We start from the raw sequence: 25,003 nt of genomic DNA, 5'->3' as shown, positions 1-25,003 counted from the left end.
GTGTTGATAGGTGGGATATGATTCACTCTCCATTGCATGCAACAGCTTTTGTTCTCCATCATATTTGGAGAGAGAAAAATCCAAACGGTGACAAGGAGGTGCATGATGGGTGGATGGATGTTTATAGAGCGAGATACAAAGCATGATGTTGAGAGCTAGGCAGCTTATGTGATGAGTTAGATATTTAGAAGTCCATGTCGAGCACATTTGCTCGTGCAATTGCGAAGGATGAAAAAAGGATGCACCAAGCGCTGAAATGGTGGAAGATGTTTGGCGCTCACACACCAAAATTACAATAGTTGCCTCTTCGAGTGCTCTCGCAAGGCACGTGTGCTTCTCCATGTGAGCGAAATTGGAGCAGATTCTCTCTTATCCAAACTAAAACAAGGAATACGGTGCTTCCAAAGAATACAGAGAAATTAGTATACACCCATACTAATTTGCGTCTCATCTCCAAAATCAAGGAGAGGGGATTTGAGAAGATAGAAGTAATTTTAGATATGATCAACAAGGAGAAGGATGATGAGAGGCTGCTTGCTTTGCAAGAGATTACAGAGGCCCCTCTTGTTACAAGAAGGACGGGTGCTGCTGCAACTTCAAGCAGCTCTAGTCTTTTGGAGTCCTATGTCAACGCAAATGCAAGATAGTGAGGATGGTGAGGAGAAGGATGGCACTGATGCTGATGATGATGATGGTCAAGAGTTTTGAGCCTCATTAGTGATGATGCATTTTCTAGGCTGGCAGCCTTTCTTATAGATCTCAGCCTTTTCTTTGATGTTTTGATGTAGTACCTGCCTACTATCTTGTGTCTACAGATTATATGTTAAAGTGCCACTGTCCAGACCCCACGGTGCGTCCCTGCATTGTGCAACTTGATGATTAATCTATCACTATGTAATATGTATCAAAGACTCTGAGCTCTTCCATTACTTTATGTAATATGTAATATGTATCAAAGACTTCGAGTCTGGATTCTTCCATTACGTTACAATTAATACAAGTTACAATTCAAAGTTTGAAATTGAAAGTTCTGTAACTCTCTATCAAAATGTGTGCAATGTATATGGTAAAACTAGGGCCAAAATTAAGGATTCACAAACTATAGTTCCCAATCAAGCATCGGATTCCAATAGCAATAATTGTAAGGCAGAGTGTGAATGTTCGTAGGAGGAGCTGCTGCTGCCTGTCTGCTGCCCGCCCAGCCCCTGCTCCCTAGCTGCCTGGCCGTGCAGGCCCCTTGGCAGCCCCCGCTCCCTAGCTGCCTGGCCGCGCAGGCCCCTTGGCAGCCCCCGCTCACTAGCTGCCTGGCCGCGCAGGCACCTTGGCAGCCCCCGCTCCCTAGCTGCCTGGCCGCGCAGGCCCCTTGGCAGCGCCAGCTCACAGGTCACCTGTGCCCTGTTGCCTCGGCCGCGCAGGCCTTTGGCCCTGCGCCCTGTTGCCTCGGTCGCGCAGGCCCCCTAGGCAGCGTCCTGCTCAGGTCGCCCCCCACTTCAGCCTGATTTTCGCGCCCCCCCCTTCAGCCTGCTGTCCTGGCCGCGCCAGGCCGCCTTTCAGGCCCTCTCCCTTGCTGATTGCCTGCCCCTCCCTTGCTTCAGGTTAGGCACTTTCAGGGCCCTCTCCGGGACTGTTCGCCTCGTGTTCCGGGGAGCTGAGATCCTGGGCTGTTTCCAGGCATTGGCGGAGCTGTCTGCTTCAGCACTGAGCGACCTGTTTGCATCACACGCAGGCTGAAGATCGGAGCTTTCTTTTTACAGGTTTCTTTGGGGATATACTTGTGGTTGGTTGCGAGTTCTTGGTGGGTATTTTCAGCAGAGGTAGCTCCTGCCCTCAGGACAGCGTAAGCTGAGACAATGGAGGACATTAATGCCACTCCCGTCGCCGAACCTGAGGAGATTGAAGTCACAGTTTCTTTTCCTCCCGACATTGTGCAGATGATTGAGGTAGCAGAGGAGGGTTTTCGTTCGACACACATCATTGGCTTTCTACCCGGTAGAGGCCAACAGTTACGTGATTGGGTGTACACCAGCATGGCCTCTTTGGGTGTCTCAGTTACGGTTTTCCAATTGCTTGGCAGAGGGTACTTTTCTTTTGGCCTTCAGTCTGCAGAGCAGGCTCAAAGAGTACTTATGAGCTCACCGATTCAGTTTCACAGCAGAGTCATCCATTTGTGGCCTTGGCGGAAGCACTTCAGTTCTACTTCCCCTAGACCGAGACAGGTCTCCTTTTGGATCCTTTTCCCTAGACTTCCTGATGAGGTCAGCTCTTGTCACAGAGCTGTGGAGCATATGGCTAGTGTGGCAGGTACAGTCATCCCTTCAGGTGCTAGACTTTCCTATGCTCAATCACTTACTGGCACAGGGGTTACGAGGGTCAAACTCATTTTAGATTTCCCCCCTCCTCGACCTTTGCCTACTTTGATTTCGTACTCCACTGGAGATGGGGTCCAGATGTAGCAGAGGGTTTAGTACGAGGGTCTTACTTATCAGTGTCTTTTCTGTCGGAAGAGAGGTCACTTTATTAGGGATTGCCCCAGTTGTCGGCATCGATCAGAGACTCCGGATACATCTCATCCTCCAAGTGACCCAAAACCTACAGCTCAGCCTCCAGGGGTCTCTGAGCCTGCTTCGACTCATTCAGCAGAGCGAGAGGAGATTCCTCTGGGGGAGCCTCCAGTGAACTCAGAGGACTTGGAGGTGCCTCCAGCGGAACAGATTTCACAGAGAGCTCGGAGGAGACGGAGACAGAGGGAGAGTCAACAGTATGAGCAGCCTCCAGGGGCCTCTGAGCCTGCTTCGACTCATTCAACAGAGCGAGAGGAGACTTTTTTGGGGGAGCCTCCAGTGCCTCCAGCGGAACAGCTTTCACGGAGAGCTCGGAGGAGACGGAGACAGAGGGAGAGTCAGCGGTACGAGCAGCCCCAAGTACGAGCTCACAGTTGGCAGAGAGTTGAGACACATGTGCAGGAGACCCCGGAAAGGGTAGATACAGAGGACCATCCGCACGCAGGTCTTGACACTGCGCAGGAGATGGTAGCTCAGGGAGTTGAGACACGTGCAGGAGACCCCGGAAAGGGGAGATGCAGAGGACCGTCCGCAGGCAGGGCCTCACACTGTGCAGGAGACAGTAGCTCAGGATTTGATGACTCTTGACACTTCTACCCCGGAGGTTCATTTATTGGTTTCTGAGACAGTTATCCAGCAGGAGACTGCTCAGGCTGCGGACACGGTGATGGATGCCTCTTCACAGCAGTCCAGTGAGAGAGAGGTATTTCACGACACAGGTCAGAGTCACAGCCCGTCCCAAGATCTCATGCGCCTGTATGAGGTTCCCTCGAGACATCTCTCTCTTCTCTGTCGTACAGTACCTTCTTTTGTTGCTATGAGGAGCGTCCTCTCAAACACCCCTCCCAGTACAGCCTCGTCCTCGCAGCTTTTCACTCCTGGTTTATCCAGATCTTTTGCGAGTGCGGTCACAGATTTCGCTCAGTACCCTAACAGGCACCCTTGCGTACAGGCACTTCGTCGCAGATTCTTCCTCTCCCTCTCACCTATTCCAGGTGTAGAGTTAGGACGGCTCAGCCTTTTTCAGCTCTTCTCACTCCTAGACCTGACCCCAGGATGGTTAACAGAGATCTGCCCATTGAGTTTTGGTCCTTTTTGGCTCGAGGGGTCTCTACAGACTCCCTCACTGGATTGGAACTTCTCCCAGTATTTTGTCGACGGTCAGAGGAGGTAGAGGAATACTTGGGATCTGTTACTCTATCCAGAGAGGGACACATTCTTCATTTCTCCACAGGCAGCTTTCATTCTCAGGGAAACGAAAGCTGGTCAGCTGAGCTACTTGACAGCGAGATTGACAGACAGCTTTTGAGCATGACTTAGTTTTCATCGGTTCACCATATTGTCGGCTCGCAGATTCATTTTTGCCCTAGGACTCTTCGACCTGGCTTCAGTGGCAGGGCCTTTTTGTTTCTGTTCTTTGAGGTTCAGGGAGACTTTGATTTGCCCAGGAGTGCTGGTTGGTTTGACTTTCAGCTCCTCAGTTCGTGCCAGAGTATTATTCCCTTGGATGGAGCCATTTTACATGAGTTGGGGCAGATTTGGAGCTTGATCAGAGACCGACTTTGGATTGCGCAGTCAGAGAGAGTCATTTGTGCCATTGCCACTGGCATCCCATCACTTCCATCCGATGTCTAGGCTGTCCATCATTTCTTGGAATGTGAGAGGACTGAACGGCCGCAGATTTATTTCAGATGCAGATGGTCGTAGATCCGGAGTTCCTAGATTGCAGTTGCTTAGGGACTCCCTTCGATTTATTTCCTCAGGGTCCCCTCCAGACATTGTGCTTATCCAAGAGCATAAGCTCTCCCAGGACAGGATTGACAAATGCAGATCCTTACTCAAAGGACAGAGCCGGACATATTGGAGCCCAGCGGATGGTACGAGGGGAGGAGTCTGCATTTTAGTTTCAGCCAGGTGGGCCCCAGAGATCACCCAAGAGGGTACACTAGTGGAGAGCAGGGCATGCTATGTTATTCTTCAGATTGAGAGCACAGCAGTTGGTGTTCTCAATGTGTACGCTCCCACGGATCCAGCCCGCAGACGTGCATTTTGGAGACAGCTCAGAGAGTCCCTTCCTCAGGCAGACACCTGGATTGTTGGAGGAGATATCAACATGGATGAATTCTCTGAAGACAAGTCGGGCCAGACAGAGGGTGGACTTTCTGATAGGGAGAGAGTGGAGTGGGATAGTTTTGTTTTGCATGCTGGACTTCATGATGCAGCTCGATTGGACGACTTTCGTCACTTGGCTGATAGTCTTCAGTTCTCTTGGTCTGGGGTTTTCCATGGCTCTCTCTCTTTGGCTAGGCTTGACAGGTTTTATATTGGCCATTAGGGCCAGGCCAGAGGAGGACAGATTGGGATCCGCCCGGGTTATGTTTTATCTGACCATGCTCCAGTCCTATTACAGATTCTCCCTACCTCTCGATTGGAGAGCACAGGCTTTGTGAGAGTTCCGGACTTTGTTTTTCAGGACACAGAGTTCGTGGAACGGTTGAGAGAGGCTTGGTTGACAGAGGACACTCCTGAGGATCAGGGCTGGTTGATGTGGGTAGAGGGGGCTTTGGCTAGAGTCAGCATGGCCTGCCAGTTGAGGGCAAAAGAGGAGAAGGAAAAGCTCAGAATCAGAGATCGGAACGCAAGAGCGGAGGTATCCAGACTTTAGAGATTGATTCAGAGCTTTCCTCATTCTCTTTTCATCAAAGGGCAACTTTCAGAGGCTCATGAGAGACTAGAGGAGATTCAGGGCAGGAGGGCCCAGTTTAGGTTTTACTCCCAGCAGACCTTCTGGATACAGAAGGGGGATAGATGCTCTAGAGAGTTCTTCAGGGCAGTGGGTCAGAGATACTCTTCAGACAGTCTTCGTAGACTTGTGGATGAGGCCGGGTCTCTTCAGACGGATCCTCATCATCTTGTTGAGATCACTTCTGATTTCTATTCCACTCTTTACACCGCCGATCCAATCACCGAGGAGATGATCAGAGCCAGAGAGGAGATTTGGAGTCATGTCCCCCAGATGGTCTCAGACAGGATGAGTCATGTTTTGGATAGCCCGCTATCACTCCTGGAGATCACAGATGCGTTACATGAGCTGCCCAGAGACAGATGCCCGAGGGAGGACGGTCTGTCGCCCCTTCTTTTTAGAGCTCTCTGGGATACGATTGGACCTCATCTACTTTCTGTCTTTTCAGAGGCTCTCGATACAAGATCTTTGGGTGAGGCATTATGTACAGGTATGATTTGTCTCATCCCGAAAGGGGGAGACAAGACAGTCCTACGTAATTGGAGACCCATTACACTTTTAGGGACAGCCTATAAGATCCTGGCGAAGACCTTGGCCCTTCGTTTAAAGCCTATGCTGCTAGATATCATCAGAGCTACTCAGACAGGATTTGTCCAAGATAGGAGTATCTTGGATAATATCTTCACTTTTTGGGAGGCCACTCACTAGGCCAAGGAGAGTCAGCAAGAGATTGCAATTCTCCTTCTCGATTTTGAGAAGGCCTATGACAGGGTGGACTGAGGTTTCTTGGAGGGCACTATGAGGAGGCTAGGCTTCAGTGATAGATGGATTTTATGGGTCTCCTCACTTTACTCTCACTCTTCTAGCAGGATGGTGGTCTGTGGAGGCAGAGGACCGGCTTTTCAGCTATCCAGATCGGTACAACAGGGATGCCCGCTCGCACCTTACCTTTTCCTTTTCGTAGCGGAGGCTATGGGATACTTTATGCAAGCTACCAGTCATGGCACTTTGGGCCTTCATCTGCCTATCCGGCAGGAGCAGGAGCTTCTGGACACTGAGTTTGCTGATGATACGGCACTGACAGTCAGAGGAGATGCATATAGTCTTGCTACTGCTGCGGATGCAATTGACAAGTTCTGCCTAGCCTCAGGAGGACTTGTCAATTGGAACAAATCAAAAGGCATCTGGACTGGAGCTCAGCAGGATACCCCAGCACGGGGAGGAGACAGAGGCTTTGTATGGATACCCAGAGGCACCTCCACGAGATATCTAGGCTTCCACGTTGGCATCAAGGTGTCCCCGACGCAACAATTTGCCCTAGTTCTTGAGAGTATCCGAAGAAAGCTAGCCTACTGGAATACGGCTAGACTCTCTTTGGTCGGAAGAGTGCTGGTACTCAACCAGGTTCTACTAGCGACTATGTGGTATGTTGCGTCATGTTGGTGCTTTCATGCTGACTCGATTCGTCAGGTGAGGAGATTGCTTCGGAACTTTCTGTGGAGTGGTGGGGATGGTTCTGAGGACACTAGGGCCAGAGTTTCATGGGATACTATCACTTTACCTTTCTCGCAGGGAGGACTTGGGGTTCTTGATCCGGAGATGCAAAGCAGAGCCCTTTTAGTCAAACTTCTTGTTAGAGGTTTGACTCCAGGAGATCAGCCGTGGAAGCAGTTCCTACTGCATGGGATTCACCAGTGCACCCCCAGAGCAGCAGGTCAGTGGGTAGGTAGAGTCAGTTGGATCTTCCTGACGGACCAGCATTCTCAGCCTTCCTCACCACTTGTGAAAAGGCTTGTTCAGATATGGGATCTTTTTCAACAGCACCTCATCAGAGCAGTTCCCTCCTCCAGAGAGGAAATTGCCCGACAGCCACTTTACCATAACCCCCTAGTTTGGTACCAGGGATCTTCCCTTAGTACAGAACTTAGGACTCCCTTGGCCAGATGGCATGCTCAGGGGGTTGTGACAGTCGGAGATTGGTTCAGGGAAGGTGTAGAGATGTCAGAGGAGGTGATCAGAGATAGACATGGGCCACTTAGACAGATTGCTGCCACCAGATTACTGATCATGAGAGCTATTCCTCAGGAGTGGAGGGATGTACTTACAGATCCAGCCTATGTTGATCCCATTTCTACTTGGTCAGGTTGTTTTAGTGAGGCTGGGCTATGTATTGGAGTTCGCTTAGGACCGGCACCGTTTACTTATTTTGAGACTGACTCCTCTTACAGATTGTATCCCACTCAGCCCCTGGATCGTCAGGAGCTTCTTTGGCAGAGAGTCAGGGTCATTGGTTGCTTGGGTAAGGCATGAGCCACAGATCCTTCCAGGTTGACCATTGCAGAGGATATTAGATGGAGACTTTGGATTTTTCAGGGTCGACCTCTTACGGAGCTTGACTGGGACCCAGGTGAGTGGGCATGGCCTGCTCCGGTGGCAGGCGTTCGTCCTCTTTCTTTCTTCCCCAGTACTCAACGAGGGCAGGTTACAGGCTTCAGCAGAGAGACTCTCATCACATTCCATCTGCCTCCCAGCATTGGCACGCACAGGGACTTACTGCAGAGCTCTTGCTGAGCTACTGGACTCACTTTTGGGGCATCAGTAGAGCCAGGAAAGTCTCCTACTTTCTTTGGCTCACTATACATAGGGGCATACCTGTGGGTACTTGGCTCTAGCAGATGGGTATGCGTTGTCAGCTTGCGGAGAAATCTAGCAAGCATTGTTTATGGAGTTGCACCAGCTCTAGAGTGGTATGGACAGGTATCTTCAAGTTGTTCTGATATGTTACATCTGAGTTCTTTCTGATGACGTGGGGCGCTGCTCTTTGGGGGAGAGGATCTGGAGCCTTTACTCTCTCTGAGTCAGAGCCAGGAGACCTCGGTTTCTTCATGCAACGTCGCCAGAGACGGGGTCCCACGGAGGCCAGCATCATGGAACCGCAAGATTTACTTTTGGTACCGGTACCAGCACAGGATTCCATGCGTACTTCTGCTGCAGGGTCAGCCTGGGAGGTGATTTCCAGCATTACCCTATGGCGGATATGGTGTTCGCGATGTTCTTGTGTCCTTGGGGACCATTTATGCATGGACGCTGACACTCTCACTTCCATTTGGGCAGAGATTATCTTCACTCTTAGGAGTCAGTGGGACAGGTGTACAGGCACTTTTTTGGCAGCTCGTGGGAGACTTCTATCCTTCATGAGGACATGGGACTGCTCTTTATTTTTTCACTTGACCCCTTGGGATGTCGTGGCATTTTAGACCACCTCCATGGCTTTTTTGCCACATTATTGAGGCTAGGGATAGAGTACTTTCTCTCCCACCTGTTGTATGATTTGTTTTCAATGGAATATATCACTCTTTATTTAATAATTGTAAAACTAGGGCCACGTATGATTCATCCCCACGGGCTGACCCATACTCCAAGCATACTTCTGTACCCGTATGTGTTTGCCGTATGTAAAAACCAGATACAGCCGTATGCTTTCGAGTAAATGATAATCACTTAACGCGTTAAATCCATAGAACGTCTCGACTGAGCTCAGCATATATAGAGTTATCGCAGCATTGGTGAATCGGTCGTGCCAGCGATGGTCCAGGCAAGTATGTCCACCAAAATGTCACTCTTCGATTTCGATTCAATGCCTCAAGACAAGTAACTTAATATTAGACTTAGTCGGACGATATTAAACGAAGGTCGACTTGTAGGAAAAAAACAGACCTGATCCTACGTTTGCAAATTTATTTGGGCGATTTTCGCAAGGAACGGTTTCGCAAGGAACGGTCGGAAGCTCGGAGCTCAGTGGTCAGAATGAAATTTGAGTGACACATCCATCTTACTTACATGATTTAAAGCTGCCATTCAACGTCACTTGCATGATTTAAACTGTCGTGCAGATGCATTCCATGTTGTTCGATGAGTTCAACTCGACGCTGGCAGTGTAATTCCTAAAGAGGCACCTTAGGACAATGAATGCTCGTACTTAGTGGCACATATGGAAATCACTCTATTATGCCTTAGAGAGCGTGGTCACATGCATTGAAATCATGGAGGGTTAGCCCTCACTTAGAGAGCTTCCCCACACTCGCTAGTAACGCGAAACTCCAACTCCCCATGCAAGTTGGAATGCTGGAGTGGCATTTTTCCTGATTCGAGTAGCCTTGCTTGAGGGCTTGCTAGCAGAGCATTGCAATGCCCAAGCGTTGGGATTGGCTCAAGCCTATCCATCTTCCACACTATTGGTCAAGTAGCCTCCCAAAACCCCTCTCAAGCCTCATAAATATCACTATGAGACCTTCATGGGTATGTGTTACAGGCATGCTAGCTACAGCATGGCAATGCTGGAATTTCAACCTTTGCAGCTTCGCGGTGAGGCCCTCTCCTATAGCATTAGTACAAGGACTTTGCAATCATCTCTCTTAAGTTACTAGGAAGTTGGAGCCATACATACGTACGTGTGTGTGTGTGTAGGAATTGGAATCACGTGGGTTGAAGTGACAGCTAGCAGAACCCTCTTCCCTGAAGAAGAGGTTGCTGCATTGTTGTCCAATCCTCAGGCAGATGTTTCTTCTCAGGGAAGAGGCCCTGACCCTGAGGTAGAAATGTGGGGTTGACATCCTGAAGGTTGGTACTGTACATAATTGTTTTTTCCTATAGATATCTGTAAATATGCTTGCTCATATCAAATGCCTTACCTTAAATGTTCAGGGGATGTGCGACAGTAGGAAATGGAAATCTGTGTGGCTATATATCAATCGATTTCAGCCTGATATAGTGGCATTACAAGAACACAATCAGCATGTCTATGCAGGAAAGACAGGTCATTATTGCGGCTATGATATCTTTTATGCTGGGGAGCACTCTTTCTCAGGTGTAGTCATTCTGATTAAGCATGAGCTTCAGCCAGTTATTTCTTTAAATGACAATCAAGGCAGATGGATTATTCTTCAATGCATCATTCAAGGCAAGGTGTTTGAATTTGCTTTTGTATATGCACCTCAATCTTCTCATGCTAGAAGTGAAATTTGGGATGCCATGCACCGATATCCATGGAGATATCATGCCTTTATATGTGGGGATTTCAATAATGCTCTGCAACAAGGTGACAATACATCAGGAAATACTCATATGTTAACCTCTGAAAGGCATGCATGGTCTCAATTACTGATTCATCTTGATTTGGTTGATCTTTGGAAGGAATTGCAGCCTTTGTCACCTGGATACACTTTTCAATATAATGCCCTTTCTTCTTACCAGGCACGTCTGGATCGCTGGTATGGCGTAGCCCCACAACAAAATGATGCTTTCACATGCAAAATGTGGGTTGACTATGTCTTTGTGCATTCAAATCATGCACCGTTATGGTTGAGGCTATCTTTTCATGATATGCCAGATGATAGACTGCCTTAAAGGCGACATCTGATTGTGAACAATAGCTATTTGCAACATGTTACTTTCAAGGCAATTGTTACTAATGCCTATGAATCTATGTCTTCTCAGACCCACTTTAATACTCATAATGCATGGGATTCTTTTGTTTCCAAAATGCATGTTGTAACTAGAGGTTATGGCAAGTCTTACATATAGACTATGAGGGAAACTGTTGCTCAGGCTAAATTGACTTGCCAAGACCTCATTGAACTCAATCAATTTCGTCCTTTGTTCATGAGCAAACAACACTATGCCAAGCTAAACATTGTCTCCAAATCAATGATCACAGGAAACTTGCCAAATGGGAGACTAGGGCAAAACAAAGAGCTTTCATAGATAAAGGTTGTTCTTCCAAACAATTTTTTAAAAGCTTGCATCAGAAGAGATTAAACACAAACATTTGCAGGGTGCTTATGCCTGATGGTTCATGGACTACATCAAGGTCATAGCTTGCTTCTGTTTGTGTACATCATTTCTCTCAGTAGTTAAGTTATGCAGATCCTCCTTCACAACAGGTTTTGTCTGCAAGAAATTTGCTTTTACAGCATGTTTCTCCCATTATCTCCACTACTCAGGCTTTGGAATTGGAGGAATCTTTTATTGAAAGGGAATTGTCAGATGCAATCAAATCCTATGGTAGATGGAAATCTCTAGGATGGGATGGTCTTAACATTGAGTTTTTCTTAGAATATTGGCCTCTTTTGAAGCATACTTTGCTGCATATGGTGAATTTTGCTTGGCAAAATCAAAAAATGCCAGACACATGGAAGAGAGGTCTTGTTAAACTCCTTCCAAAAAAGCAAATTTGTGAATCTTTGGCTGATTGGAGACCTATCATGCTTATGCCCGTTATTTACAAAATTACTACCAAAATGATTGTTGATCGGGCGGATAAAAGGCTATTTGCATGATTGGTTGCATCTTGCGCAATATGGTTTTGTTCCTCGTAGGCATATCACATACAACATTGCTAATGCCTATGTTGGAATAGAATATGCCAAATATATGCAGCAGGTATTGCAAGTTGATATTGCCAAAGCTTTTGACACTGTTCAGTGGGACTTTATTTCACAAACAATGCAGGCCTTGGGATTTGTCAAAAAAATGCAGCAAGTTATCAATTGGCTATATCAAGATAGTAAAGCTGCCTGCATACTTTCAGGGGATATTTCTACAACCTAGACTCTTGGTTGTTTTGTTCGACAAGGCTGTCCCCTTAGTGCTTTACTATTTGCCATAGCCACTCATCCAATGCTTCAATATATGGACCACCTTTTGGACACTGGCATGTTGCATGGATTGGAAATTCCTGGTAGACGCAGCATGATCGCTCAAGCATATGCTGATGATTCTTTCTTTACCCCAAAAAATACTCAGAGCAGTCTCTCCTTGATTATGTAGGCTCTTTCCACATATGGCTTGGCTACTGGTTTTCATGTGAATTTTCAGAAATCCAAGCTCTTGCTGTTGCATGCTAAAGACTGGCATAGTCTTTTGTGGCCGGGGGAAATTGTTCCACCTTCTCAATTGATTCGACATCTTGGCTATCCTCTAGGTTGGGGGCTCACTCGTTCTCAACAAACTGATTGGGTGCTCACAAAGCTGAGGAAAAAACTTGAACATTGGAAGCTTGCAACTTGGCCATTACATGTTTGTTTGCGAATAACGCAATCCATTTTGATAGCATGCATACAATTCTATCTACCCCTCATTATGTTTACTAACACAGATCTGGCTTCCTTCATGTCTGCTATCATGGAGATTTTCTGGCGTTCAAAAAATAGCAAGAAAAGTCTCAGATTACTCTCTATGCATCGTCTCTATTCTCCAAAGATGCGCGGGGGTTTGAACATACTCAATATTCAAGTGCATATACTTACTCACAGGGGGAAAATGATGTTGCAGTTTATGCAAGGGGAGGGATTTTCTACTTGGCTCTATTCAAGGCAAGATCAGAGGCTGCCCTTTTGTCTCTCGTTTGCTTCTTGATTGGAAGCATATTTTATCCCACTTGGAATGGAATGGCAGGGATTCTTTGTTGGGAAATTCCTTAAGGGTTGAGAATATTTATTGGTTCAAAGTATTCCACACTCCTCTGGCTATACAAGAACCTAGGCGTTCTTATTTTATATCTTTCAAAGGTATTGCTTCTGTGGTAGATGTACTTCAGGATGATGGCACTCTTTTATCTTTTTTTCCGACTACTAGTAGCTAGTAGCAAGTATGGTTTGGGAGCTCATTATCGTCCTTTATGGCACAAAATTTTAGAAATGCTTCAACCTTTCTTGCCAGTACCTCATTTGGAACTTCAGGATAGGCTTGAGGATTGGACTCTCCATTCTTCCTCCTCTTCAGCCTATCCTTTGAAGCTGTCACATATCACAGTGCTTTCTCTGTATAAAGTTTTGTTACCTCCGTCTTGGGTTTCTAACAGAGCCAATTCTGTTTGTCATATGGATCGCCCATCAAAGTAGTGGAGAAAGCAGCTACGTCTCCTTTGGCATTATAAAGTCCCTCTTCGGCAATACGTTTTCCTCTAGCGAGTCCTACTTTGCGTTTTTCCATCTGGGCAGTTCTCGCGCATAAACATATTGCCTCGGCTGTTTGCCACCAATGTCCACATTCTGCTGAATCTGTGCCTCACATTTTCTAGCATTGTCCACATACTTGTGATTTCCTCGCTCTCATTCGTCAAGGGCTTCGAGCAAGATTTCCTACTGTTACTTTTGGCAGGTTCTTCTGGTTATTTGGTCTTCATCCAGCTAGACAAGGTTTTGATTTATTTTTTATTTGGGTGTGCTCTGGGCACTTTGGACTCTATGGATGGACAGAAATCATAGAGTCTTTGGTGATCCTACTTTTCCATCTTTTTTTTTTTCAAATGATCTCTGCGGCAATCATTTTATGATTGCTTTCAGACTCATTTGATTGACCATGATGTATATATGGCTTATACTGAGATTTTCAGTTGAGTAGTAGTTACTCCGCTTTTGGAGTACCTGTGAATGTAATTATTTCACAACAATAAAATTATCTTCTCACCAAAAAAAAAATGTGTGTGTGTGTGTAAGGTTGCAAAACTAGACAATCACTTATGATTGTATACGCGATATCTTACTTTCTTGTCATTAATGATATGTTCTTATGCTTGTAACTCGAGGTCCCTGCTTTTGAGGTTGTGTCTTGTACTATAATCTTCAATGGATTTCACTAAAAAAAAAAAGAGTATGTGCGTGTGTGTGCACATGCGCATGCAATACAAGCACATAACAATTCTTGAATTTAGAGGTGGGATTTCAAAGCTTGTTCTTTAGAGTTCATATACACAAAGCTATAGAGCTTTTGCTCTAATGAACTCTTTGATAAGCTGTTTGTTCTCACACTTACCATGCTACCAAGCAGTCATAGAGTATGCTTGTAAATTTTTACACGGATTGTTTGCTTGCTAATAATTCATCTTATAGCATTCCTTTTCTTGGATACTTAAGCAATTGCATAGCATATTTGCACGATGGTCCTTTGTACCATAGTCACTCATTTTCCTTGATAGCACAAATGGGAGTATAGGTTGATGGACATTTCTTTCCCATGTCTGCACATTGTCCCAAAAGTGAGTAATCAAGCATGCGGGGTTGCATGTGCACAAGGGCACAGTGTGGGAAATAAGATATTAAATGTCAACATTTGGTGATCACTTGAGGGACCTCAAATTGAGATGAGCATATAAAGAACTTTTGCCAAGCTTTTTAGGCACGAGATGTCCCTTATAGTAGCATTCATGTGGTATTTTGGAGATTTTGCACCAATTATGGCCCATGACATGCAACTTATCACGTATTAGATGAGCACACATGGAATTTTTGCATTGCTTTCTAGGCATCAAGTGCATGTGGTACTTTGAAGATTTGCACCAATTACAACCCATGACATGCATGTGTTGAGAGTTGTGGTGCCATGAGCACATAATTAGAGGCTAAGGTATGGTATAGGAAAGAATCAAAGTAGCCACTCTAGGATGTGGACTACATGATGTAGAGATGTGGATTGAGGATATCCACAAGGGCTCTCTCTATATAAGAAGCTTCAAGTACACATTGGAATAGATTGAGTGTTTCATACTTTTTGTCTCTCTCCCCATGGTTTTCCGTACTTGGTTTGATCCTCCGTGATCTTTATGCTCATTGAGTGATAGATTAGGCTAGTACGATCTGCACTTTGACATGGTATTAGAGTAAGTTTAGCAAAGCCTAGGGTTGCTTAGTAGTGTTGCTATTTCATTGAGTGAAAGAGATTTTGTTCATAGGTTTGTTTGAATGTTTCTTTGAGAGTATTTCTTGCGAGAAATAGGTCTCCATTGAGAGAGAGAGAGAAATTAAATCTCTTCCACTACTCCGACTCTACAAGTGGTTGTACTTGTGTGAATGAGGTTTCACCATGTGAATGCATCTCTTGTGTTTGGAAAGGGTCCCTTACAGCAAAGCTAAGCTCTGAAGGGCACATGCAACAATAGAGACAACTACGCAAACCATCTACACACCATCTCCAACAACATAGGAGTCGCCAAGATTTTGAAATGCCTGCCTGCCTCGCTTCACTGTGTATACCACAGCGCATCTCTCTGGCTGTTGCTCCCGTGCCTCTACCAACGACGTCCACGGAGTAGTGGACATATGACAACCAGATGCTTTCTTTGTATGTGTGGGCAAACTACAATAGTGAGCCGGGTTTTTTTGTGTCTGTGTAGAGACAGCCGTAGGCTAGCTGCTGTGAGCTGGTTGGATGGCTCATAGTAGGCTGGCAATGGAGGTTTGCTTCAGCCCATGTGCATGGAGCGGGCTTCGATGAAGTCTTTGAAGGGCCTTCACTTTTGGCTCCTCTTTTTCCCTCATTATTCTCTGCAACCTGTCTATGGTTCAGGTTGGATTGTAATCGGTAGAATCGCAGATATTGCTGCTCCACTGCCTTGCCATAGCTTCTATGTCAACGTCTACCAAGAAGCAGTGATTGGGTATCCTGTATATCCTTACTTGTGCCTCAGTTGCACAACGACGTCCACAGCCCTCAAACAGCCGGTAATGCTTCTCCATATGCTCCAGCTCCACCACAATCAACAACGAACTGCGCCAACACCAAGCTACGCCTTATCAACCAGTCGGCCTTCTCAGCATTAGATGCGGCTCTCCAGGCACTCCAACAACGATCTCCTTGTACTGACAAGCCTTATCTCCACGCTCAGCCCGCGGTAGAAATCCAAGAAGAGATGGAGCTTGAAGAAGGCGATCGAGAATGGCCAAATCTTCTTAATTCTTGACACGTGGCAACCCTGTTGATCAGCACGTGGCAGATAAGCCACTCAAGCACATGACCTGGGTTAAGTCTATGGCCTTGGGTTAAGTTTCTAGTTAGATTAAGTTTACCATGGTTAGGTTTGTTTTACCTTGGGTTAACTCATTAAAATATTGCACGTGGCATAGGGTCACCTCAGCATAGTAACCCCTTGCCAAGCACAATTTGTGAGCAGCATGTGACTCCATATGCCACATCATCAAAAGGCCTCTTCCTCATAAAAACTTCGACCAACCGTAACTTTCAATCCAGAAAGAATTTGCACATGCTCCAAAAAGGAAAAGTGATCGTCTTTTTGAGCTCTACGTGCCTGTCAGGTCAAAGTCATTGTTAGCAATTAGACACTACTATTGAAGCAAAACAAAATCTCATGGTAAGACCTTTGCAACAACAAATGGTAAAGCAACGTATGAATGCAAAAAGCATGCCAAAAGCACAAGTCTATGAGATGACCATAGCACAAAGCATGGCATCCACACATAAAGCATTAAGGCACATGAAAGAATAAAGCATCAAGCAAAGAAGAGAACTCCATCAACATCAAGCCATGAGCAAAATGATAAGAATAACATGTATTGAGAAGCAACATCCTTTTCACCTTCAACCCATATGTTTGTAAATCAAACCTGACCACCTAAGAGTAGCCATGTAAGCACCGAGGGGAGGATTTGATCTTGTAACTCACATCTAACCACCTTGCAGTAGCCAAAGGATCGTGGCACCAAGGGGAGGTGTTGAGAGTTGTGGTGCCATGAGCACATAATTAGAGGCTAAGTTATGGTATAGGAAAGAATCAAAGTAGCCACCCTAGGATGTGGACTACATGATGTAGAGATGTGGATTGAGGATATCCACAAGGAGAGATGTGGATCAGAGGATCCGACATGGTTTGACTATTCTAAAGGCTCTCTCTATATAAGAAACCTATCTTTGTATTGTTCAAGTACACATTGGAATAGATTGAGTGTTTCATACTTTTTATCTCTCTCCCCATGGTTTTTCGTACTTGGTTTGATCCTCCGTGATATTTATGCTCATTGAGTGATATATTATGCTAATACGATCCGCACTTTGATAGCATGTTCTCACAATATGCCATCATTGGTACTTGGATGGAGGAATGCCATGTTGTAGCAGCAAAGAACGTGATTGCCACCCAAGCAAATGTCCAACGAGAGAGCTAAGGCTCCAGGAATATCTGGCTCAACATGCAGAGCTATTCGGGCATGGCCAAGCAACAATGGTAGACCAAGAGCTAAAACAACAAGCAATGATCCAGGAACTTGGTGGAGGAGAACTCTAAGACAAATTGAGCAAAATTTACGACATTGATATGAGTGAACTACCAGGTTTGAGGTAGCTTCGATTAGGTTGCATCAAGCTACTCAATGGAAGCAGCAAATACAAGTCTGCCACAACATACTTCGGTAGGAATAAGAAACATCATAAGCCATAAGCGAGGACGTGTAAGTGGAAGGCCGGTAAGGCTAGATACCAAAGTCAAACTTGATAAAGTAGTTGAAGCGGAAGAATGGCATCTCCACTGAGAATCAAGGTCAAGTCCTAGGATTTTTAAGGACTCAAGGATGAGGATATGTACATCCATCTCCAAGGTTTCCTTCGAGTGTGCACCCTCAATGGGTTAACACTGAGGAGGATTTCATGAACTATTTTATGTGCAAAATAGCTGATAACTGATTCGAATAATCCTCGATGGACTACTCTAAGCCTAGGAGCAAATAAAGGACGTATTCCTTTGACATTTTTGATAGAAGGTCAATGAAGGACCTGTGGGGGTTAAAGGTCACTGTGCCTTTACCCCAGTTATGTACAATACTCAAACACATATATAAATGAATGAAAAAGAAGATTAGGGTGGTTCTGCACCCACCAAAACTTGTGTGGCTCTCTGTTTCCCTCTCTCTCTCTCTCTCTCCTTCTTCCGTTCTTGCTTCCGTTGAGAGCACTCTCAACTGGTATCAGAGCCTGGGTGATCTAGCTGAGCGTGCGTGAATGCTTGAAGCTCAACAGCTCTGTGGGAGGAAGGAGAAGCTCTGTGGGAAGCTTTGTGGGCGACTTTACTTGCATCCAAGTGTGCAGAGACCTTGGAGGAACATTTGGAAAAGTCACTTTGGCTTTGCGAAGTGGTTTTGAGAGCCTGTTAAGAGCTTTCAAAGAAAAAGTCGTTTTTTGAGCTTTTCCCTGTTCCGTTCGATGACAGAGACTCCATATTGACTTGTAGAGGCAACTATTGCTTGCTTTTGGTGTCCACATTACTTCAGGAGCTTGGAAACACCTTCATTCTTGAATCTGGGATCATTTCATTGGATTTCTGACTCACTGTGTCAGTTCCTGCGTTTTTTGCCCGGGTGTTGGAACTCAAGTTTGGAGCAACCATTTGCAGATCTGTCAGTTCCGGTGGACTCAGGAGGTCCTAAAACTTCTATGTTGCTCATCATTCGCACTCCGGTGGAGTTTACAAACAGCTCTGTTTCAAAAAACGTTTTTCAGCCCGTGTGTTGGACCCAGTGATTGAGACCACGGTTTCCAAAACCGTCTGTCCCATTGTGTTCCGACGCCCAAAAACCCCTACCTGTCAGTTCTTGCGCGATTCGGTGGAGGATTTTCAGAGTTATAGATCTCTGTGTATTCGATTTCGTCTCTCTGTTATGCATTTTTCATTCTAAGGTTTTGAAACCTTAGATTTATGCCACATGGCAGTGGATAAGTGTTAACTCCCATTTCTCACTCATCGGTTGGGATTTTGGAGTTCTGGCAGAAGAGAGATATTTGCATATTTTTTGCTGATTCCGATTATGCAATGGCACCCATGTTTTGAGGCATCTCAGGTTCTATTTTCAGTAGCGCTCATTACCGTGGGACTATGATTTCTTGAGCATACCTTATGCAAATCACTCTGGTTACAGTTTGAGCAGTGTGTGCTCATTCGTGGTGTGCATTGGGTTGCAGTGGATGATTTATAGGCCATTTGGATGCATTGCGGTCCTTATTGGATGCGCTGATAGGCCCAAATTGCCTTGTGGGATGCTATTTTTATGGACGCTTTGCACATGGATGCTATTTTAAGCTGAGGGACAGCTTTGACACATTGCAGGTGATGCACTGATAGTGCTATGCTCTCTTCGATGAGATATTATTGATGCATATGCCGGTGGATGGTGTTTATGCTTGAGTCATTTGGCACTTATTGGCATTTTCTTTTGGGTCAGATTTGCTCATATGGATGCATAGTATATGCACATGAGTCAGATGCATCTTTTGATGCTTTGAGCTTTGAGTTTTTTGTGATATTTCAGTCTATTGTGGCATACACATTTGGGTGCACCTGGTATTTGGTGTGATTCTCTCTTGCAGGGACTAGCATTTGGGATTTTGTTTCATTTGCATCATGGCATCCTCTTCCATGTCTGAAAAGGAGTTTTTTAGCATTAAAAAGTTTGATGGGACAAACTTTTCTTTGTGGAAAGAACAAATAAGGGATGTGCTTATTCAAAAGAAGCAGATTAAACCCTCGGCAGGGATTGAAGCTAAGCCTGCAAATATGTCTGAGGATGATTGGAATGAGTTGGATGCATTAGCAAAGTCTACTATTAGACTTCATCGTGCAGAGTCAGTTTATTTCACAGTAGTAAATGAGCAGACTACGGAAGATTTGTGGAAGAAACTGTGTGCCACTTATGAGAAGGAAACTGCCTCTAATAAAGTTTACCTCATGAAGAGGTTGTTTGAGTTGCAGATGAAGGAAGGGGTCTCCATTGCTTCTCACTTGAATGAATTCAATATTATTTTCAGCCAGCTTCAGGCTCAGAAGATGAATTTTGATGCGGAGACTAAGGTAATATTTCTCTTATGTTCATTGCCATCCTCATGGGATACCTTCCGTATAGCTGTTAGTAACTCTGCACCTGGTGGAGTACTGAAATTTGATGATGTTGTGGGTAGCTTGTTGGCCGAGGAGATTAGACGGAAGTCTATGGATGGCAACAAGCAGGATGCAGCCTTAAATGTGCAAAGGGGCAAATCACAGTTCAGGGGGAAGTCCAAAGAAAGAGGGAAGTCTCATAGCAAATCCAGGGCATGGAACATTGAGTGTTACCATTGTGGCAAGAAGGGCCATATGAAAAAGGATTGCTACAAGCTGAAAAGAGAGCAAAAGGATAAGAAAAAGAATGCAAATTGGGGTGCAAATCAAAAGGAAGAAAGTCCAAGGGAAGACAAAGCAAAAGTGAAGATCGAGGAGATCAATGCAGTCACACATGATAGTGACAATGACGTTCTCTTCATGTCTAGTTTATCTGCAGAGTTGCTTACCACTTCAGATGATACATATTCCCAGGATTGGATTTTGGATTCTGGTGCTTCATTCCATGTTACTCCCCATAGGGAATGGTTCTCCACTTATGATAGTGGAAAGACAGGTTGTGTGCATCTTGGAAATGACTATGCATGTGACATAGTGGGAGTAGGTGACATAAAGTTTTCTTTTGCAAATGGGTCTGCATTTGTTTTGAAACATGTGAGACATGTGCCTAAGTTGACCAAGAGTCTTATTTCAGTGGGTCAGCTAGATGATGCTGGTTTTCACACCACTTTTGGCTTTCAGAGTTGGAAAATTCAAAAGGGCTCTATGCTTTTGGCCAGGGGTGCCAAGTGTGGGACTTTGTATCCCTTACATGTATCAGGGGTATTTGATCATGTTGTTGCAATAACCGAGCAGCCAAGCACTTCTTTGTGGCATTGCAGGTTGGGACACATGAGCCAGAATGGAATGAAACTCTTATGCCGTTTGGGTTATGTACCGCATTTGAGTTTCTCTGATTTTGAATTTTGTAAGCATTGTCTCTATGGGAAACAGACTAAATCATCTCATAAAAGAAGGGGAAAGAAAGAGTTTGAAATGCTTGATTTGGTGCATTCAGATGTATGTGGTCCCATGCCTACACGGTCATTAGGCGGGGCTGAATACTATGTGACATTCATTGATGATGCAACTGGGAAAGTGTGGGCTTATGCTATAGCTCGGAAGAGTGATGTGTTCCAGGTATTTCAGAAATGGCTGGCCTTGGTTGAGAATCAGTCAGGTAGAACGCTTAAATGCCTACGAACTAACAATGGTGGAGAGTATCTCTCTCATGACTTTCAGCATTTCTGTGATACACGTGGGATTAAGAGGGAGCTCACATCCCCTCGTACTCCAGAGTAAAATCCAGTTGCAGAAAAGATGAACCGTACCATTCAAGAAAGGTTGCAATGCATGCTTTCCAATGCAAGTCTTTCTGGTGGTTTTTGGGCCGAGGCAATGAAGACTGCAGTGCATGTGATCAATAGATCACCTAGTAAGAGTTTGGATGGTGGTATTCCTGAAGAGGCATGGAGTGGCAAGAAGCCCTCTTACTCTCATTTGCGTATATTTGGGTGTGAGGCATATGCACATGTGCCTAAAGAGCTTCGAAAGAAGCTAGATCCTAAGTCTAGGAAATGCATCTTTCTGGGTTATGGTGAAAGTGGAGAGATGGGCTATCGTCTCTGGGATCCAGAAGCAAAGAAGATCATACGCAGCCATGATGTGGTCTTCAATGAGAAGAAGATGCATAAGGCACCCATGAGGGATGTGGAAATGAGGAGAATCACTTTCCAGGATGTGAATCCACCTGCATATGTTGATAGACAGCAAGCTGTCCATGCACCAAATGTGCAAGAAATGGTACCACCAAGTACTCCCACAGGTATACAATCAAGGGTAGATGATGGATCATCTATTGGTGGAAATGATGAGCCAAATGTGGCTGATATGCAAGTGGGACAGCAAGCTGAAATGCCCTTGAGAAGATCTTCTAGAGTGTCTAGACCGCCTGATAAGTTTGTTCCAGGGGTAGACTATGTGATGCTTACTGATTGCGGGGAGCCTTCTTGCTACAGAGAGGCTATGATGCGTGAGGATCAACGCAAGTGGGAGTATGCTATGCAATCAGAGATGAGTTCACTTATGAAGAATAAGACTTGGGACTTGGTTTCTTTGCCACATGGAAAGAAAGCATTGCCATGTAAATGGGTCTACAAAATGAAGGTCACAGGTGATGATGTGCCTAGGTACAAGGCCTGTTTGGTTGCTAAAGGGTTCAAGCAAGAGAAGGGTGTGGACTTTAATGAGATATTCTCTCTGGTTGTGAAGATGACCACACTTAGATGCATGCTTGGACTAGTGGCATCAGAGGATATGGAGCTTATGCAAATGGATGTCAAGATAGCTTTCTTGCATGGGGATTTGCATGAGGAAATTTACATGGTGCAACCGGAAGGCTTTGAAGAAAAGGGCAAAGAGCATTTAGTTTGCAAGCTGAAGAAGAGTCTCTATGGTCTTAAGCAAGCGCCTAGAGAATGGTATCAGAAGTTTGATGCTTTCATTCGGTCCCAGGGTTTTAGAAGGAGTGAAATTGATCACTGCCTCTACACTAAAAGGGCTAAGGATAATAGCCTGATAATCTTGGCACTATATGTGGATGATATGCTATTGGCTAGCAAGAATACTTATGAGCTAGATGCATTAAAGGCCAAGTTGCATGAGGCCTTTGATATGAAGGATTTGGGACTTGCAGATCATATTCTTGGTATGTGCATCACGCGTGATCGGAGTAGGAAACTCCTTTGGCTTTCACAAAAAGAGTATGTTACAAAAGTATTGCAGCGTTTCAATATGGAGGGGGGGAAGGCAGTGAGTACTCCATTGCCTCCATATGTGAAACTGAGTCATATAGATAGTCCCAAATCAGATGAGGAAAGGGCCATGATGGCCAAGGTTCCTTATGCATCAGCAGTTGGGAGTCTTATGTATGCTATGATAGCTACTAGACCAGACATTGCATTTGCAGTGGGAGTCATTAGCCAGTATATGGCTAATCCAGGAAAGAGGCATTGGGAGGCAGTTAAGTGCATCATGAGGTACATGAAGGGTACCAAGGAGATGTGCATTTGCTTTGGTAAAGGAGACATGTGTGTACTTGGGTACACAGATTCAGACTATGCAGGGCATGTGGATAGTAGGAGATCCACTTCTGGTTATGTGTTCACCTTTGCAGGTGGTGCAGTGTCGTGGATGTCTCGTGCACAGAAGTGCATTGCTTTATCTACCACAGAGGCTGAGTATGTTGCAGCCACAGAGTGTTACAAGGAGGCTATATGGCTTGATCGGCTAGTGGGAGATTTGGGGATTCATATAGGTGTACCGACATTGCATAGTGATTCCATGAGTGCTATTCAGCTAGCACGGAATCCGGTCTTTCATGCAAAGACCAAACACATTGAGGTCAGGTACCATTTCGTCAGGGAGGTACTTGAGGACAAGCGCATAGAGCTTGTCAAGGTTCATACAGATGATAACCCTGTAGATATGCTGACGAAGAGTCTACCTAGTCAGCGGTTTGAGTATTGTCATGTATTGATGGACATTGGATAGTATGCTCACTGGTTGTTCTCCCTTAAAGGCACATTGTCCTTTAAGTGGGAGGTTGTGGGGGTTAAAGGTCACTGTGCCTTTACCCCAGTTATGTACAATACTCAAACACATATATAAATGAATGAAAAAGAAGATTAGGGTGGTTCTGCACCCACCAAAACTTGTGTGGCTCTCTGTTTCCCTCTCTCTCTCTCTCTCTCTCCTTCTTCCGTTCTTGCTTCCATTGAGAGCACTCTCAGGACCTATTCCTTTGACATTTCTATTAGGAGGCCAATGAAGCAGATATTCACACCAAGCTCAATAACTTGAAACAAAAGAAAATAGAGTTCGTCCAAGACTTCATGTTAAGAATGTGAGGTCGCATCAATCAGCTCGATAGCATTCAAGATGACAAGACTACTAAGTGGCACACTCTCGAACATACGATTGCTCAACCGAGTTATTGCTTCGAAAAAGCAACCTAGAAAAACCCAAAGCATAAAAGAGAACAAAGATACTAATGAGAAGGAAGAGGCATGTTCCTCTTCAAACTTTGATGAGGCCTTGATTGACCAAATGAAGAAGGATCTCTAGGAGCTTGGCATACAAGAAAGGCTCGATGCCCATGAAAAACGATGCAACAAATGCATAGAAGGCAGAGATGTTGAACTCGAGTGTTGCACCAAACACTATGATCTAAGATGAGCATGACAACATAGAATACTGGCATAGGAACAAATGAATCATCGATACTAACCAACTTTAGAGAAGAATGAGACCAACCTAGGACTGAGGAGCACCCTAATTACCAAGATCAAGGTCGATCCCAGATCATCAAAGAGATCAAAGACCTTGCCAAAATTATATAGATCAGGGCAAAGCAAATGCAAAATGCTTTGGGCATGTGAATAATGAGTACAAGCTTTGGAAGGTGTTTGTGATATTCATTCACAAAGATGCAAAGTAGACATTGACATGGAGTGCCGAGCAGTGCTGATGATGGAGGTGATAGAAGCACCACCAACAAGGTTCACATAGTAACCTGATCATGGAAACCATCCCTAAATAGCCAATGGCATAGCTCCAAGAAAAAAGATTTTGATTTTTTGAGCATATACAAGTAGAAGTCCCTTATTTGAGACTTGAAAGGCAGAGCTCTTGCGATCAAGATTCCCCAAGAACACCGTACAGCAAAAGGAGGACTCACAAACCTCGGACCAAGCAACACATATAAGAAAGCTTGATGCTGAAATCAACAAGAAAGTAACTCTCAAACTGGCTTCTTATGCACCAAACATGCAACAGCACAAAGGAGAGCCAAACAAAGATCAGACCACAAAAGCATGGAAGATCTTTTGAGATCTAGGGGTTTCTATTTTCTAAGCAAAACTATCCAAGCATCCAAGAAAATTGAATTGGAAATGTATTCTTTAGTCTCAAAGTTCATGAACTCGAGCCTCATAGACCCTTTAT

At 45.1% G+C, this 25,003-nt stretch overlaps 1 protein-coding gene across 6 annotated transcripts in view; it reads right to left on the bottom strand.

Annotated features, from left to right (window-relative positions):
* Nucleotides 1-9,277, bottom strand: part of LOC147901104 (uncharacterized) — a 119,527-nt gene extending 110,250 nt beyond the window's left edge. For 5 of the 6 annotated variants that reach the window (XM_087376095.1, XM_087376097.1, XM_087376098.1 and 2 more), the window contains exon 1: nucleotides 9,145-9,277. In XM_087376095.1, the coding sequence (XP_087232221.1) occupies nucleotides 9,145-9,162 (18 nt within the window). In that variant the 5' untranslated portion in view covers nucleotides 9,163-9,277. The other variant, XM_087376101.1, reaches the window with a different exon arrangement.
* Between the last annotated feature and the right edge of the window lie 15,726 nt (nucleotides 9,278-25,003).

This window comes from Dipteris shenzhenensis, chromosome 6, assembly GCF_047967505.1.
Source record: "Dipteris shenzhenensis isolate YYH24624 ecotype China chromosome 6, Dip_SZ_1.0, whole genome shotgun sequence".
Taxonomy (NCBI): domain Eukaryota; kingdom Viridiplantae; phylum Streptophyta; class Polypodiopsida; order Gleicheniales; family Dipteridaceae; genus Dipteris; species Dipteris shenzhenensis.
Note: the sequence above shows the minus strand (reverse complement) of the source record. Positions and strands in the feature narration are given on the sequence as shown.